At 41.2% G+C, this 18,406-nt stretch overlaps 1 protein-coding gene across 1 annotated transcript in view; it reads right to left on the reverse strand.

The window, feature by feature from the left end:
- Positions 1 to 2,728: 2,728 nt before the first annotated feature.
- The window catches only part of LOC145978222 (uncharacterized), a 72,571-nt gene continuing 56,893 nt past the window's right edge, over positions 2,729 to 18,406 (reverse strand). Inside the window, exons 4-6 of the mRNA XM_083110687.1 lie at positions 10,846 to 10,931; positions 6,050 to 6,182; positions 2,729 to 2,963 (exon numbers count right to left, since the gene is read on the reverse strand). Coding sequence (XP_082966813.1) covers positions 2,866 to 2,963; positions 6,050 to 6,182; positions 10,846 to 10,931 — 317 coding nt within the window. The 3' untranslated portion in view covers positions 2,729 to 2,865. The remainder of the gene's footprint in view (positions 2,964 to 6,049; positions 6,183 to 10,845; positions 10,932 to 18,406) is intronic.

The raw sequence follows: 18,406 nt of genomic DNA on the forward strand, positions 1-18,406 counted from the left end.
CAATAACATATTTCGGAATTACCATTATTAACCTTAGATTTAAAAGCCGTTCAAAGACAAAATTGGTAATCAGTAGGGCTCGGATAATTATGCATTTTAATGCATATTTAAGGATTTTTAACTAAAAATGCATATTTCATATGCAGGTGCATATTTGTATGAAAATAAGTTGATGTTGTGCACATTTTTGTACCAACAACCAACATCGAGCATATACTGTATCTATTTTTCTTCTCCTCGCTTCTCTTCTCTTTATCTTTCCTCTGTCTTTCTTCTTTCAACTAGTGTTGCGCACGAGACGAGACTTTGGCCTGTCTCGTCTCGTGGAGTCTCGTGGAAATGCTGTCTCGTCTCGAAAATATTTGTTTGTCTTATGACACATGGTCAATCTCGTCTCGTCTCGAATTTTTAAAAGCCTGTCCCGTCTCGTCCCGTGGGCAACACTACTTTCAACAACTTCAAATAAGCATCAAAATTATAGAAGACGTTAAAGAGGCCCTCGCCCAGGTTGAAGATCCTGTGTATGTACAGAAATTGGATGCAGTATTGAAAAAGAACAGTGGGTTTGCAACAATGGTGAAAGTTTGCAAAATTCTGCATACAAATGGGCAACGTGTGGATGATCTGGAACTTGATGTGTTTGACTTTGTTGCACTAAAATACAGTTCACTTGTATCTTGCAAAGTGGAACGTGTGTTTCTGAATATAAGACTATTCTAGCTGAAAACAGAAAGAGTTTCAAGTTCGAATATTTGAGACATCATGTTGTTATCAAATGCAATCATGATCTTGATCTGTTTTATTTAACACAGAACTATATTAATTTAAAAAATCTGTGTAGCGACTGAGCATTAAGAATACTGCTTGGCATGTAATCTTTCATAGTTTGTAATATACAGCATTTATAAATTAAACAGGTTTTTAAAGTGTATATTTAAGTGCATATTTTACACTTTTTCGTGTATATTTTGCGTTTTTCTAGTGCAGTGATCACATCACCCCCACTCACTTGACCGGATCAAGATAGTATGGGGCGTTACCCCCACACCTTCTATACGCCTTCATGGCGTGGTGCTAAGCACAGGGGAACACTTTATCTTTTTACCTTTTAGTGCATAACTATCCGAGTCAGGGTTCATTTTAAAGGAGATTTGCATATACCACTCTGGGTTTTTCGAAATCTTTATTGCTTTCATTTTTTTAAAAATGATTTTCTCACAATTCGGGGAAGTAGTGGGGAGGGTTGTAGCCTGAATCCCTCTGGGTACGCCAGCATGTGTGTATAAATTTATCACATGCTTGGTTGTAACTGTTGGTTCAGGTTTTGAGAGATGACACTTTGTTTCTCATCTATCATATCAGTATGTCATTTTTTCATACCGTCACTTTTTTCAAAGCCTTGCATCACAATGGAAGATTGTAAAACTCTGTTATTTTGTTTTATCATTCGTAGTAGTTTACAAATAATTATTTTGTATGTAGTTGCGCTTTTAGTTGTAGTTGACGTCATTTCACAGTGGATTTATTTTTAGCTTCACATAACAATTTCAAAGTCAATTAATGATGATGAAGTCAATTAATGATAATGACTGAAGCCCGACCCTAGGGGCTCCGCTGGAAGTCTTTCCGACGCCACAACAGCTGTTTTAGAATTTTCACCCCCTTTCTAAAAACTGCTATGATATTCCAAAAACTAAAAAAAAACCATCAGCTTAGAAGTTATTCTAGAGCTTTCTGTCTAGATATTATCAATAGTTTAATGGCTACTTAAGTCTATTAAACTATTGATAATATATAGACAATGGCGAAAGCAAAGCAGATGAAGATTCACGAGAATACTCTAGAATAAATTCTAAGCTGATGCATTTTTTTAGTTTTTGGAATATCATAGCGGTTTTTAGAAAGGGGGTGTAAATTCTAAAACAACCTGCTCTCGCGTACACACAGAAAACTAAATGCATCATATCGATTGATGCGCCAGAATGCATCGATTGATGCACTAATGTGTGTTTTATGGTTTCTTCAAAGAATCAGATTCACATTTGATGCATTTGGGTGCATTTTTGTATGTCGTGAAAGAAACACCAAAGTGCATCATTTGATTCAAGTGAGGATTTATTTCAGTCGAGATGCACTTCAATGCATCAGTTCATGTTCCTTGATGCACCTTCCTGGATCCTCTGTAGCTCGGACGAAACGTTTAAGTGCATGATCAAAAAAGATGCATTCTGGCGCATCAAAATGCATCAAGGTGCATCAAAACGCATCAACTGATGCATTGAAGTGCATCTCGACTGAAATAAAACCTCACTTGAATCAAATGATGCACTTTGGTGTTTCTTTCACGACATACAAAAATGCACCCAAATGCATCAAATGTGAATCTGAATCTTTGAAGAAACCATAAAACACACATTAGTGCATCAATCGATGCATTCTGGGGCATCAATCGATATGATGCATTTAGTTCTCTGAGTGTAGGCCAAATGTCCAGCCAAGTATTAAATACTACACAGTTACAGTTTGATTATAATCTAAATGGAATCATGGAAATGCATCATCATTCACAAGACAGCACACTACCTACAACTACAGATAAAGATATATATATATATATCTGTGCTACAACTCATTGTTCTATTTGCAACTGGTGAACAATCCCTTTGTCACCAACGAGCTGGAATCTATTATTACCTACAAATCACAATGAAACACCTTGAAGTAACAAACGTGTTGCATTCAGTAAGAAAACAATACAGACAAACATGTAGCGAGATATGAACATACATCTTTAAGGATCGTACATTTGATTTCGTAAGATTACATGTTTCAACATGATACTAGGTTGCAGATCGCATCCCCTCTTCACCTCAGCCACGCAGTTAACGGTCGTGGTTCGACGCGTCGGTTGATAAGCATCACTTTGTAGGTTGTCACAATAACCGTGAGGAATACATACGGAACTGGAATAACATTAAATCATAAGGCAAGTTTGTCATGTATATACAGGGTGGTCATAAAGCTTAGAATCAATGGCGGTATTGTTTCCTGGACACCCTTTGCTATGGACGTCGCAAGAAATTTTTGTAGGGGGATCAAGCCCCTGATATAGCTTGAAAAATAGAAGTAATAACAATAATTTTTATTATCATGGTTATATAGTAATAACTAATATAATCTAATAAAAATATACCACTTTAATTTCAAATTATTATTATCATCATCATCCAGCAGATGAGTGAATATCCATCAAAATTAAGTGATTTTCATTATTCTTTTAACATTTCCTAAGTTAGTATAATGCGTTTCTTTCTTTTTGTTATTAAATTTTGCATACTTCGTTCAAGAAAAACGTGGAAAAGGCGGAAATTTTAGTCATGAATATTATCATTATCATCTATCACATAAAACTATAATTTTTAGAATTTTAAAAACTGTACAACCATTTATTCTTTGGATTAAACGGTACAATATGGAAAAACATAATCTGGTTCCTTCATTTTACACTGAATTTACTTTGGTTAATCTGTTCGAATAGTAACTATCTGAACTTTATTTCTATTATTAACAATGAAAGTAAAACTTTCTGCTTCTTCTGTAACTATAAATAAACTATGTCCATTTCCACGGGGGTTGACGAATCGGTTCGACCTCCCTCGCGACGCCAATGGACACCACGGTCACGTGATCTCACCCCCATGGATTTTGACATGTAGGGAATTTGTAACCTGAGTGTATGATGTTTAAACCCAGAACATGTCCAGAAAAGGGTAACCGCTGCGGGGACTGTTCCATATCCTTAAATTTGGAAGAAAATTCAAGGAAACATGTTAAAACGTTTGAGAAAACATGTTGAGACTAGTGCATAAAGAAAATATTCTTCTGTTCATCATTTCTTCAATTCGTTCCAGACTTTATGCCCTCCTTGTATGTTCCAAATCATATCCAGCCAGTGGCGGCGTATGGGCGCAGTTGTCCCCCACTTTTTGCCCTGAACTATGGCCTTGTCTACCAAGACAAAGTAAACTGTCCTTTCCCCCCAGGTTTGGCACTCAATCGCCGCTACTGTATCCAGTATTTTACAAATTGTGTTATACAACGGTAGCTACTCGGGCCCGAATTTTGATGACCTAAATATATCTGAAAATGACCTTTAAAATGACAAAAAAAAAAAAAGAATCCTGTAAAATGACCTCAAATCTTTGAAAAATGACCCAAAAAATTCGTACAGAACTCGATCTGCTTATTGAAAATACGTAGTATATACTGTATATTCCAAGACAAACAATTTGAAAATTGCTTCTTCACCTTGGCGTGTTGCACGGACTGTGAATAAGAAACTCGACAATGTTGCATTTCGCGATTTTCAGACAGGCTTTGTTACGCTGGTAATTAAACACAGAGTAAGTACCGCAAGATAACATTCAGACAAAACAGAAATTGTTGAACTTCTTATGTTTCAGCATGCAATGACACAAAATTTTTAAAAACATGACCTAAAAATTACGCAACCTGAGGAGGGTGTTCAGGATTTCTGTACTAGTTAGCAATGTCTACGTTGCACCAGGTAAAAGATGAAATGTCATCAATATCCGGGCCCTGGTAAGGCTACTTACGGAAAAGTGTTCTGTGCCAGCCAATGGAAGCTACCATTATCTTAGGAACTACTAGAGCTAGCAACGTAGAACTTGGTGAATATAAAGAGTATTTACGAATGTGTGGATTAACCACGTTACAAAACGTTACGGAATGACATAGAAATATTTCGGAAAATAAAGCAGTTTATGTTTACATCCGGGGGCGTGTTGAAACCGTGTCGGGAGCATGCACCCCATCCCATTTTTGAGTCTCTTTCTTTCTTAAGTAGCTTTACATTGAAACTGATTTTTGGTACGTTTGATTGATTTGGTTTATTTTACTTCGCATTTATGGCACTTTTGACTAACCGCGAAGATGAGGATAAGTGATGTTATGACGAAAATGATGAAAGGGATACAAAAAACATCCATGCCCAGGCCGGGATGCGAACATAGGACCTCTGGCGTCGTAGCCACAGAGATCGGTAGTAGCTGTAAAAGTAAGTGTTTACAACGTTACTTCTATCGCGAAAAAGTAACAGCTAGTAATTCCGCCCCCTTCAGTTTCTCGGTCCTGCCGCTAAGAATGCTTTTGGCGCCAGCATGTGTGTGTAGGGGAAGGCAAACAGAGCCAGTTGGGAACTCCTGTTCCCGCTTTACGAAGATTTCTTGTTTTCCTGACGGATTAGTTATCGCAATGTCATGATATTACAAATCCTATACGCCTATTGTAATCCTTGTCATTGCATTCTCTGCATGTCATTGGCTTTGGAACTTTTGTCAACTGAAGGATGTGTGAGTTGTATGCTGTCAGGTTCACTTGTTGAGAACGTGAGGACCTCCACGTTAGTTTGAGTGTTGTTCCTAATTTCGCCCCCTCATACTTTCCGTTTTTGGTTAGGTCGGGGCCATGGTAACATAGGATCTTAAAGAAATGATAAGGCTATTTATTTTTGTTCAAGTAAACCTAATATTCATTCTGAATTTTGCTAAATTTAGGTTTTTGTTTTGCTATCAGTATTAAATTTTTGTATTAATTCAGTACATACACCAATGATAGTCACTATTGTAATGACTTCTTGTAGAGCTGACAAAAAAAAATGAAAAATGAGATTCGGAATTTTTGGGGGGCCGAAATTAGGAATACCTTTTTTTTTTTTTTTGGTTTTACCGAAAACGGGTACTTTTGAGTTTAATTTATCTTGCTAATAATAATTGATTACTCAGGCGGTTCGGTTTGGTTTGGTTTTCATGTAAAGTGATAGTTAACGAAGCTGAAGTCAAATTTTGGCGCTCGTGCGTCATTTCATACGGTCACCCGGTACGAAAATGTGTTAAGGGGACAAAAATTGTGCCCCCTCCCTTACTTGTAATTGGTTACTCGCAATCGTTAATTCCCGCCCTGCATATAAGGTAGAATGAAAAGTGAATAGCAAGCATGAAAGGAATCGTTACAAGGAAGAGGTACTTACCAACCAGCATAAATGACGTGAAGGCCCACAGAATCTTCTGGTAGTCAAAGAGCAGCGTGAGGGTCCCCGAACACATCTGAAACAGGTCGATGCAGGCTAGGAACACCCAGGGGTCCATCAGGTTGGGTTTGTTCTGTTCGAAAGAGACCGAACGGTGTTTTACAAGGGGGAATCAAATTAAAACCTTCATTTGTTTTTGTTTCTTATCTACTAGATTTCTGTATGCAGGGTTGCACACGTTTGCTGCATTTTAGAACTTTGAGTTAGTGCCTGCATTCCTTAAGAAGAACAAGTCTTTGGGGTCCACGTGCAGTCACTCATGAGCCACCGCGAAGGCTTTCCACCCATCTGCCTGCGAACTGAGGGCATTGTCCAACTTTCTCCTCCATTAGTAAACTTGCTGGTGTAGTAATCATGCACAGAGATATTGAATTTTCATTTGCCCAGAAATTTCAGCCGAGGGCAAGAAACCACTCCTATTCATCGAAGCAAGTGTGTGAGGAGGTATCTTTAAAATGACAAGAATGGCATTTTGAAGCTAACTTGATCAGTGTTCCAGACTTGAGGTAGTTTTGTAACTAACAGTTCATACCTCAAGTAAATTTGAGCTGTATACAGTCTGTCCTATAATTTTTATAGGATTTTTTAATTGACTGTCCTAGCATATACATACATACATACATACATACATACATACATACATTACATATATATATATATATATATATACAGGGTGTTTCTAAAGGTCGTTTACAACGCTTGGGAGGTGATTCCTCACACGATAACAAGCAAAAAGTGTGAGTTCCATTTTTACGACTGAGGCTTCGTTTCCGAGATAGGAGCCTCGCAAAAGGTGACAAAGTGAACGTCACACCTAACTGGGACGAATACTATCACAGATAGAGAGGCGGTTCCAAGGGAATCATAAAGGAATCGTATGTGCTCAGTCCGGAAGTCACTATGAAAAGTTCACTGAACGCATGCGCAATGGAGTCCTCAAAGGAATTGGGGATTTCCAGCAAGAACAATGCATGGAAAGGGTATGTAACGCAGCAAAAAGGACCGTGACAATGAGAAATGCGTTAAAGACAACACATCCCGACCTCAAACATCAAAACATGAGCACGGAACACAAAATCCGAAAAGTTGAGCATGGTTGCATACCCCAGTTACACGCGAGGAATGAACGAATCTTGTCATGTGCCATACGAGAGACACATTACTCCACCAGGAGGAGGGAAAGAAAAACACAATATCAGATGATTGCGACAACGTGTATTTTTACACGCGACAACTACGTAATATCCCCCCCTCCACACACACACAACAAACAACAAATGCTACAAAGTCTTAAGCACAGACAGTGCGTGTCACTGTACACCAACTGAAGATGTCACTTTCACCACACAATGGGTGTGGGGAGCAATACCAAGAGTGTTCTCACTGGGATTTGCCGAGGGCGATAATCACAGCCGGTTTTGAAAATGTCTGCCGTTCACTTCTACGCAGAGGTGACAGCGACGAATCAAGGATTGTCGAGTACGAGCAAACAAGCCAGGTGTATCTGCTACCGTCGCGGCGGCGACGTTGATGAGAGCAACGAGGTCCTCAGCTGATGTGACAGGTGTGTCGTATACGAGGGTTTTCATTTCTCCCCAGAAGAAAAAATCGAGAGGGTTGAGATCTGGCGACCTCAGTGGTCAAGGCACAGGCTCATTCCCACCAATGAACCTATTGCGAAACACATCATGCAGGAAATGTACTACATTACGATCGAAATGAGCTGGTGCCCCATCGTGTTGGTACCACATTTCTTGCCGCAGTGCCAAAGGCACGGTCTCCAACAGTTCCGGCAGAACCTCACTAAGAAATGCAAGATACGTGCGAAAATTCAGGCGAACAGGGAGAATGTATGGTCCAATTAAATGATCACGTACTATCCCACATCACACATTCACTGAAAACCTGTGCTGGTGATGTCGGTTGTCAAAGTCCCAGACATGACTGTTTCTACTATTGAAGACATCCATCCTGGTGCAAATGGCTTCATCTGTCCACAATACCTTTGCCCCGAAGTGAGGGTTTGTGTCCAGCTGATGCAACAACCATTGGCAAAACTCCATACGAGGGCGAAAGTAACAGTAACAGTTCTTGTACTTTCTGCAGTTTAAAAGTGTGCATTCCTTCCTCTGACAACACTCGCCAAACATTCACATGAGACATGTTTCGTGCCCGAGCGAGTGCCAGGATGTTCTGCGACCGCTGTTAACACATCTTCTGCAAACTGATGTGTGCGTACACTTCGGGGTCTTCCAACTTCTTGCCGCGGTGGTAACACTTACCCTGTTTCACGCAGTCGACAGCCCACTACCTGAAAGAAGGCGTGAGACGGTAAACGTCTATGTGGAAAGCGTTCTCCATAAATACGCCTTGCCTCACGGCTATTACCACGTGCCTCCCCATACATGAGATGCATGTCTGCTAGCTGCTGGGTCGTATACGCAGCCATCTGTGTAATATGGAACTGGAACTGCAAAGTATCGTTTTTGTTTAACACTGGCACACTGCACAAATTGGCCGTATCACTGTACGAACACCACAGGCCAAATGTTGCGATACTTGACTTGCCCACTCTACCACGTCAACTTCTTTCAATACAACATACTAGTACTCTTCAATGCGTATGACAACCTAGAGCGAACTGCTGACATCTTCAGTTGGTGTACAGTGACACGCACTGTCTGTGCTTAAGACTTTGTAGCATTTGTTGTTTGTTGTGTGTGTGTGGAGGGGGGGATATTACGTAGTTGTCGCGTGTAAAAATACACGTTGTCGCAATCATCTGATATTGTGTTTTTCTTTCCCTCCTCCTGGTGGAGTAATGTGTCTCTCGTATGGCACATGACAAGATTCGTTCATTCCTCGCGTGTAACTGGGGTATGCAACCATGCTCAACTTTTCGGATTTTGTGTTCCGTGCTCATGTTTTGATGTTTGAGGTCGGGATGTGTTGTCTTTAACGCATTTCTCATTGTCACGGTCCTTTTTGCTGCGTTACATACCCTTTCCATGCATTGTTCTTGCTGGAAATCCCCAATTCCTTTGAGGACTCCATTGCGCATGCGTTCAGTGAACTTTTCATAGTGACTTCCGGACTGAGCACATACGATTCCTTTATGATTCCCTTGGAACCGCCTCTCTATCTGTGATAGTATTCGTCCCAGTTAGGTGTGACGTTCACTTTGTCACCTTTTGCGAGGCTCCTATCTCGGAAACGAAGCCTCAGTCGTAAAAATGGAACTCACACTTTTTGCTTGTTATCGTGTGAGGAATCACCTCCCAAGCGTTGTAAACAACCTTTAGAAACACCCTGTATATATATATATATATATATATATATATATATATATATATATATATATATATATATATATATATATATATTATTCAAAAACTGATCTCACATATTTTTTCGTGCTTAAATTCGTAAAAAAACCTATTTTTACAGATAGGAAAAACAGAACATGCAAAATATCAATTCTCTTTCATTTTCTAGTCCCATTGCTTTTACAAATGTATCAAGTGTTCATTAGAATAATGTCAATAATGAAAAATCATTTTTGGGCTTCCATTTGTAAACTCTTAACCAAACAAATAAAAAAAGATGTTCATTAAAAATGTATTTGAAATTGTATCTAGTAAGGTGTCACTCGACACCCAACACTGTTTTTTGTTTTCCATAGAAAAAAGGGTAAAGTGCTCCCCTGTGCATAGCAACACGCCATGAAGGCGTATAGTATAGGGGGTGTGGGGGTAACGCCCCACACTTTCTTGATCCGGTCATGGTTGGGGTGATGTGATCAGCATCACGCCCCTGACAGCTTTACCCCCCAGGGTTTCCCCCAGGTACCCATGTTATTCGACGCTGGGTGGGCGCCGGGGCCGCTTCCAACGTTAGAAAAGTTCACGGATTTGAACCGGCCGGGGATCAAACCCGGATTTTCCATAGAAATACATTTTTTTATCCTATCAGGTTTAATCTTGTACATAGGTTATTTCATCAAAATTACATACTTTTCCAAATTAATACACCAGAAATAGAATTTAAATATGTAAGAGAAAAGATTTACAGATTATTAGAATCAAACTAACACTAATCTCATTTCTAACAAATTTCTGTAATAAAAAAAATAAGATTAATCCACAGACTTCGGGCTAACCTTCACTCAAGCTGCAAAACGTCGATTACATAAAGGTGAGTACTATGTGATATTTTGGTGTGAGAGTTACGTCATAAAGGCAGATGAAAATTTCCCAACCCAAAAGCAACTCGTTAGAACAAACTATTATTCCAAGTGCTTTCCTTGAAATGTTACGCCAATCTACAAGGACGTACCATTCGGAGACACGAAATTAGGTATCTGGCAGGACTTGCGGTGTTGCCACATCCATGTCAATGCATCTGTTTATAAGTGGATAACCTGGGAGATTTACGAGAATGTACATATTCTCATCTGCAGCCAGTCTATGTACTAAGATGACATCAATACCTGTCCGAAAGATCAAGGATGCCAAACGGCCTATTTCCCTTTGGGAGGATGCTTGAGGCAACGCTCCATGGTCAACGTTGCCACATCGCGTGCGGGAAACAGAGATCCAGGGATTGGCTCGCTTAATATCCTCACATGTGGCAACAGCGCATTTATACCAAGACGCTTAATTTTGAGGCAGCTGGTATAGCTAACACGCTACTTGGTATATCTTGAACGTAACAAAATTGCAAATTTTAAAACTTACCCATGTAACTCCAATGACAAGGGCTAGATTGGCAAATAATTTCACCATTACATCACGAGGGCCTATAAAACTCCGCAGGAGAACACCTAAGAAGGTAGAAAACATATTAAGTATGCAACGAAATGCATGCTAATAAATCGAAATATTACCAACATTACAATCTAAAATGTATTAAGCTTCTCTGAGCATACGTATGCTACAAAAGCTTTAAGTGAATAACTAAAGTTTCCTGCTTTATTATAAATTAAGAACAGGAACTTCTGTCGCTCGATTAGGGAATTGAGAACTTTTCTCTAAAAGTCCCGAAAACGGCAGGTCTCAAAAGGACAGGAGGTTCAACAAAACACGTTTCGAAAGGATAGGAAGTCCCAAAAGACAGGAGGTTCAAAAAGGACAAGAAGACCGAAATGGACAGAAGGTCAAAAAAGGACACCAGGTTGCAAAGGGACACCAGGTTTCAAACGGACACTAAGTCCCAAAGTGACAGGATGTCCCAAAAAGACAATTGGTCAAAAAGGACTTGAGGTTCCAGAAGGACATGAGTTGCCAAAAGCATTGGATGTCCCAAAGGAAAATAGGTCTCAAAAGGACAAGATGTACCAAAAACAGAACGTTAAAACAGGACACTAGGTTACAAGAGGACACTAGGTATATAAAAAACAGGATGTAACAAAAGACAGTAGGTCCAAAAAGGTCAAGAAGACCGAAATGGACAGAAGGTCCAAAAAGGACACCATGTTGCAAAGGACACCAGATTCCAAATGGACACAAGGTTGCAAAGGGAAACCAGGTTTCAAAAGGACAGGAAGTCCCAAAAGGGCAGGAGGTCAAAAATGGAAACCAGGTTGCAAGAGGACACCAGGTTGCAAAAGGAAACCAGGTTGCAAAAGGAAACCAGGTGTGCAAAGGGACACCAGGTTTCAAAAGGACAAGAAGTCCCAAAACGACAGGCGGTCAAAAAAGACACCAGTCTGCAAAAGGACACCAGGTTCCAAATGATTTGATTTGATTGATTGATTTTTTTTACTTCGCGTTTTGTGCCTCTTGGCTAATTTGCGAAGATGGGGATGAGTGATGAAATGATGACAGTAATGAATGTACATTCACAAACAACCATGCACTCTTAATACAACAGGAAGTACAAAAGGACAGGAGGTCAAAATAGGACACCAGGTTGCCAAAGGACACCAGGTTACAAAAGGACAATAGGTTCAAAATGGACAGCAGATTACAAAAGGACACTAGGTCTCAAAACAACAAGAAGTAACAAAAGGACACCAGGTTTCCAAATGGACACCAGATTACAAAACGACACTAGGTCTCAAAACAACAAGAAGTAACAAAAGGACACCAGGTTTCCAAATGGACACCAGATTACAAAAGGACACTAGGTGTCAAAACAACAAGAAGTAACAAAAGGACACTAGGTCTCAAAACAACAGGGAGTAAAAAAAGGACAGGAGGTAAAAATAGGAAATCAGGCTGCAAAAGGACACCAGATTCCAAAAGGACACCAAATTGTAAGAGGACACTAGGTTTCAAAAGGAAACCAGGTTTCAAAAGTACACCACGTTTTAAACGGACACTAAGCCCCAAAGTGACAGGATGTGCCAAAAAGACAATAGGTCAAAAAGGACAGGAGGTTCCAAAAGGACATGAGTTGCCAAAAGCATAGGATGTCCCAAAGGAAAGTAGGTCTCAAGAGGACAAGATGTCCCAAAAACAGGACGATAAAACAGGACACTAGGTTACAAAAGGACACTAGGTTACAAAAGGACACTAGGTTTTAAAAAAAGGATGTCCCAAAATACAGTAGGTCCAAAAAGGTCAAGAGGACCGAAATGGACAAAAGGTCAAAAAAGGACACCATGTTGCAAAAGGAAACCAGGTTCCAAAGGGACACCAGATTTCAAAAGAACAAGAAGTTCCAAAAGGACAGGCGGTCATAGAAGACACCAGTCTGCAAAAGGACACCAGGTTCCAAATGGACACCAAGTTGCAAAAGGAAACCAGGTTTCAAAAGGACAGGAGGTTAAAAGAACACCAGGTTGCAAGAGGACACCAGATTCCAAATGGACACCAGGTTACAAAAGGAAACCAGGTTTCAAAAGGACACGACGTAACAAAAGCACAGGACGTCAAAAAATACACCAGGTTGCATTGACACCAGGTTGCAAAAGGAAACCAGGTTTCAAAAGGAAACCAGGTTTCAAAAGGACAGGAAGTCCCAAAAGGGCAGGAGGTCAAAAAAGGAAACCAGGTTTCAAAAGGACAGGAAGTTCTAAAAGGACAGGAGGTCAAAAAAGAACACCAGGTTGCAAGAGGACTCCAGATTCCAAATGGACAGCAGGTTACAAAAGGACACATCGTTTCAAAAGGACAGGAAGTCCCAAAAGGGCAGGAGGTCAAAAAAGGAAACCAGGTTTCAAAAGGACAGGAAGTTCTAAAAGGACAGGAGGTCAAAAAAGAACACCAGGTTGCAAGAGGACACCAGATTCCAAATGGACAGCAGGTTACAAAAGGACACAAGGTTTCAAAAGGACAGGAAGTCCCAAAAGGGCAGGAGGTCAAAAAAGGAAACCAGGTTTCAAAAGGACAGGAAGTTCTAAAAGGACAGGAGGTCAAAAAAGAACACCAGGTTGCAAGAGGACTCCAGATTCCAAATGGACACCAGGTTGCAAAAGGACACAAGGTTTCAAAAGGACAGGAAGTCCCAAAAGGGCAGGAGGTCAAAAAAGGAAACCAGGTTTCAAAAGGACAGGAAGTTCTAAAAGGACAGGAGGTCAAAAAAGAACACCAGGTTGCAAGAGAACACCAGATTCCAAATGGACACCAGGTTACAAAAGGACACAAGGTTTCAAAAGGACAGGAAGTCCCAAAAGGGCAGGAGGTCAAAAAAGGAAACCAGGTTTCAAAAGGACAGGAAGTTCTAAAAGGACAGGAGGTCAAAAAAGAACACCAGGTTGCAAGAGGACACCAGATTCCAAATGGACAGCAGGTTACAAAAGGACACTAGGTCTCAAAAGGACAGGAAGTCCCAAAAGGGCAGGAGGTCAAAAAAGGAAACCAGGTTTCAAAAGGACAGGAAGTTCTAAAAGGACAGGAGGTCAAAAAAGAACACCAGGTTGCAAGAGGACACCAGATTCCAAATGGACAGCAGGTTACAAAAGGACACAAGGTTTCAAAAGGACAGGAAGTCCCAAAAGGGCAGGAGGTCAAAAAAGGAAACCAGGTTTCAAAAGGACAGGAAGTTCTAAAAGGACAGGAGGTCAAAAAAGAACACCAGGTTCCAAGAGGACACCAGATTCCAAATGGACAGCAGGTTACAAAAGGACACAAGGTTTCAAAAGGACAGGAAGTCCCAAAAGGGCAGGAGGTCAAAAAAGGAAACCAGGTTTCAAAAGGACAGGAAGTTCTAAAAGGACAGGAGGTCAAAAAAGAACACCAGGTTGCAAGACGACACCAGATTCCAAATGGACAGCAGGGTACAAAAGGACACAAAGTTTCAAAAGGACAGGAAGTCCCAAAAGGGCAGGAGGTCAAAAAAGGAAACCAGGTTTCAAAAGGACAGGAAGTTCTAAAAGGACAGGAGGTCAAAAAAGAACACCAGGTTGCAAGAGGACACCAGATTCCAAATGGACAGCAGGTTACAAAAGGACACAAGGTTTCAAAAGGACAGGAAGTCCCAAAAGGGCAGGAGGTCAAAAAAGGAAACCAGGTTTCAAAAGGACAGGAAGTTCTAAAAGGACAGGAGGTCAAAAAAGAACACCAGGTTGCAAGAGGACACCAGATTCCAAATGGACAGCAGGTTACAAAAGGACACAAGGTTTCAAAAGGACAGGAAGTCCCAAAAGGGCAGGAGGTCAAAAAAGGAAACCAGGTTTCAAAAGGACAGGAAGTTCTAAAAGGACAGGAGGTCAAAAAAGAACACCAGGTTGCAAGAGGACTCCAGATTCCAAATGGACACCAGGTTGCAAAAGGACACAAGGTTTCAAAAGGACAGGAAGTCCCAAAAGGGCAGGAGGTCAAAAAAGGAAACCAGGTTTCAAAAGGACAGGAAGTTCTAAAAGGACAGGAGGTCAAAAAAGAACACCAGGTTGCAAGAGGACACCATATTCCAAATGGACAGCAGGTTACAAAAGGACACAAGGTTTCAAAAGGACAGGAAGTCCCAAAAGGGCAGGAGGTCAAAAAAGGAAACCAGGTTTCAAAAGGACAGGAAGTTCTAAAAGGACAGGAGGTCAAAAAAGAACACCAGGTTGCAAGAGGACACCAGATTCCAAATGGACAGCAGGTTACAAAAGGACACTAGCTCTCAAAAGGACAGGAAGTCCCAAAAGGGCAGGAGGTCAAAAAAGGAAACCAGGTTTCAAAAGGACAGGAAGTTCTAAAAGGACAGGAGGTCAAAAAAGAACACCAGGTTGCAAGAGGACACCAGATTCCAAATGGACAGCAGGTTACAAAAGGACACAAGGTTTCAAAAGGACAGGAAGTCCCAAAAGGGCAGGAGGTCAAAAAAGGAAACCAGGTTTCAAAAGGACAGGAAGTTCTAAAAGGAGAGGAGGTCAAAAAAGAACACCAGGTTGCAAGAGGACACCAGATTCCAAATGGACAGCAGGTTACAAAAGGACACAAGGTTTCAAAAGGACAGGAAGTCCCAAAAGGGCAGGAGGTCAAAAAAGGAAACCAGGTTTCAAAAGGACAGGAAGTTCTAAAAGGACAGGAGGTCAAAAAAGAACACCAGGTTGCAAGAGGACACCAGATTCCAAATGGACACCAGTTTCCAAATGGACAGCAGGTTACAAAAGGACACAAGGTTTCAAAAGGACAGGAAGTCCCAAAAGGGCAGGAGGTCAAAAAAGGAAACCAGGTTTCAAAAGGACAGGAAGTTCTAAAAGGACAGGAGGTCAAAAAAGAACACCAGGTTGCAAGAGGACACCAGATTCCAAATGGACAGCAGGTTACAAAAGGACACAAGGTTTCAAAAGGACAGGAAGTCCCAAAAGGGCAGGAGGTCAAAAAAAGGAAACCAGGTTTCAAAAGGACAGGAAGTTCTAAAAGGACAGGAGGTCAAAAAAGAACACCAGGTTGCAAGAGGACACCAGATTCCAAATGGACACCAGGTTACAAAAGGACACAAGGTTTCAAAAGGACGTCCCAAAAGGGCAGGAGGTCAAAAAAGGAAACCAGGTTTCAAAAGGACAGGAAGTTCTAAAAGGACAGGAGGTCAAAAAAGAACACCAGGTTGCAAGAGGACACCAGATTCCAAATGGACAGCAGGTTCCAAAAGGACACTAGGTCTCAAAAGGACAGGAAGTCCCAAAAGGGCAGGAGGTCAAAAAAGGAAACCAGGTTTCAAAAGGACAGGAAGTTCTAAAAGGACAGGAGGTCAAAAAAGAACACCAGGTTGCAAGAGGACACCAGATTCCAAATGGACAGCAGGTTACAAAAGGACACAAGGTTTCAAAAGGACAGGAAGTCCCAAAAGGGCAGGAGGTCAAAAAAGGAAACCAGGTTTCAAAAGGACAGGAAGTTCTAAAAGGACAGGAGGTCAAAAAAGAACACCAGGTTGCAAGAGGACACCAGATTCCAAATGGACAGCAGGTTACAAAAGGACACAAGGTTTCAAAAGGACAGGAAGTCCCAAAAGGGCAGGAGGTCAAAAAAGGAAACCAGGTTTCAAAAGGACAGGAAGTTCTAAAAGGACAGGAGGTCAAAAAAGAACACCAGGTTGCAAGAGGACACCAGATTCCAAATGGACAGCAGGTTGCAAAAGGACACAAGGTTTCAAAAGGACAGGAAGTCCCAAAAGGGCAGGAGGTCAAAAAAGGAAACCAGGTTTCAAATCAACAGGAAGTCCCAAAAGGACAGGATATCAAAAAAGGACACCAGGTTGGAAAAAGACATCAGATTCCAAATGGAGACCAGGTTTCAAGACGACACCAGGTTCCAAAAGGACACCAGGTTGCAAGAGGACACGGATTTCAAAACAACAGGAAGTCCCAAAAGGACAGGAGGTAAAAAATTACACCAGTTTACAAAAGGACACCAGCTTCCAAATGGACACCAGATTTCAAATGGACACCTGGTTAAAAAAGGACACAAGGTTTCAAAAGGACACCAGGTTTCAAAAGGAAACCAGGTTGCAAAAGGAAACCAAGTTTCAAAAGGACAGGAGGTTAATGAACACCAGGTTGCAAGAGGACACCAGATTCCAAATGGACACCAGGTTACAAAAGGAAACCAGGTTTCAAAAGGACACGACGTAACAAAAGCACAGGACGTCAAAAAATAAACCAGGTTGCATTGACACCAGGTTGCAAAAGGAAACCAGGTTGCAAAAGGAAACCAGGTTTCAAAAGGAAACCAGGTTTCAAAAGGACAGGAAGTCCCAAAAGGGCAGGACGTCAAAAAAGGAAACCAGGTTTCAAAAGGACAGGAAGTTCTAAAAGGACAGGAGGTCAAAAAAGAACACCAGGTTGCAAGAGGACACCAGATTCCAAATGGACAGCAGGTTACAAAAGGACACAAGGTTTCAAAAGGACAGGAAGTCCCGAAAGGGCAGGAGGTCAAAAAAGGAAACCAGGTTTCAAAAGGACAGGAAGTTCTAAAAGGACAGGAGGTCAAAAAAGAACACCAGGTTGCAAGAGGACACCAGATTCCAAATGGACAGCAGGTTACAAAAGGACACTAGGTCTCAAAAGGACAGGAAGTCCCAAAAGGGCAGGAGGTCAAAAAAGGAAACCAGGTTTCAAAAGGACAGGAAGTTCTAAAAGGACAGGAGGTCAAAAAGAACACCAGGTTGCAAGAGGACTCCAGATTCCAAATGGACACCAGGTTGCAAAAGGACACAAGGTTTCAAAAGGACAGGAAGTCCCAAAAGGGCAGGAGGTCAAAAAAGGAAACCAGGTTTCAAAAGGACAGGAAGTTCTAAAAGGACAGGAGGTCAAAAAAGAACACCAGGTTGCAAGAGAACACCAGATTCCAAATGGACACCAGGTTACAAAAGGACACAAGGTTTCAAAAGGACAGGAAGTCCCAAAAGGGCAGGAGGTCAAAAAAGGAAACCAGGTTTCAAAAGGACAGGAAGTTCTAAAAGGACAGGAGGTCAAAAAAAAGAACACCAGGTTGCAAGAGGACACCAGATTCCAAATGGACAGCAGGTTACAAAAGGACACTAGGTCTCAAAAGGACAGGAAGTCCCAAAAGGGCAGGAGGTCAAAAAAGGAAACCAGGTTTCAAAAGGACAGGAAGTTCTAAAAGGACAGGAGGTCAAAAAAGAACACCAGGTTGCAAGAGGACACCAGATTCCAAATGGACAGCAGGTTACAAAAGGACACAAGGTTTCAAAAGGACAGGAAGTCCCAAAAGGGCAGGAGGTCAAAAAAGGAAACCAGGTTTCAAAAGGACAGGAAGTTCTAAAAGGACAGGAGGTCAAAAAAGAACACCAGGTTGCAAAAGGACACCAGATTCCAAATGGACAGCAGGGTACAAAAGGACACAAGGTTTCAAAAGGACAGGAAGTCCCAAAAGGGCAGGAGGTCAAAAAAGGAAACCAGGT

Source organism: Lepisma saccharinum, chromosome 24 (genome assembly GCF_977018435.1).
Source record: "Lepisma saccharinum chromosome 24, izLepSacc3.1, whole genome shotgun sequence".
NCBI lineage: Eukaryota > Metazoa > Arthropoda > Insecta > Zygentoma > Lepismatidae > Lepisma > Lepisma saccharinum.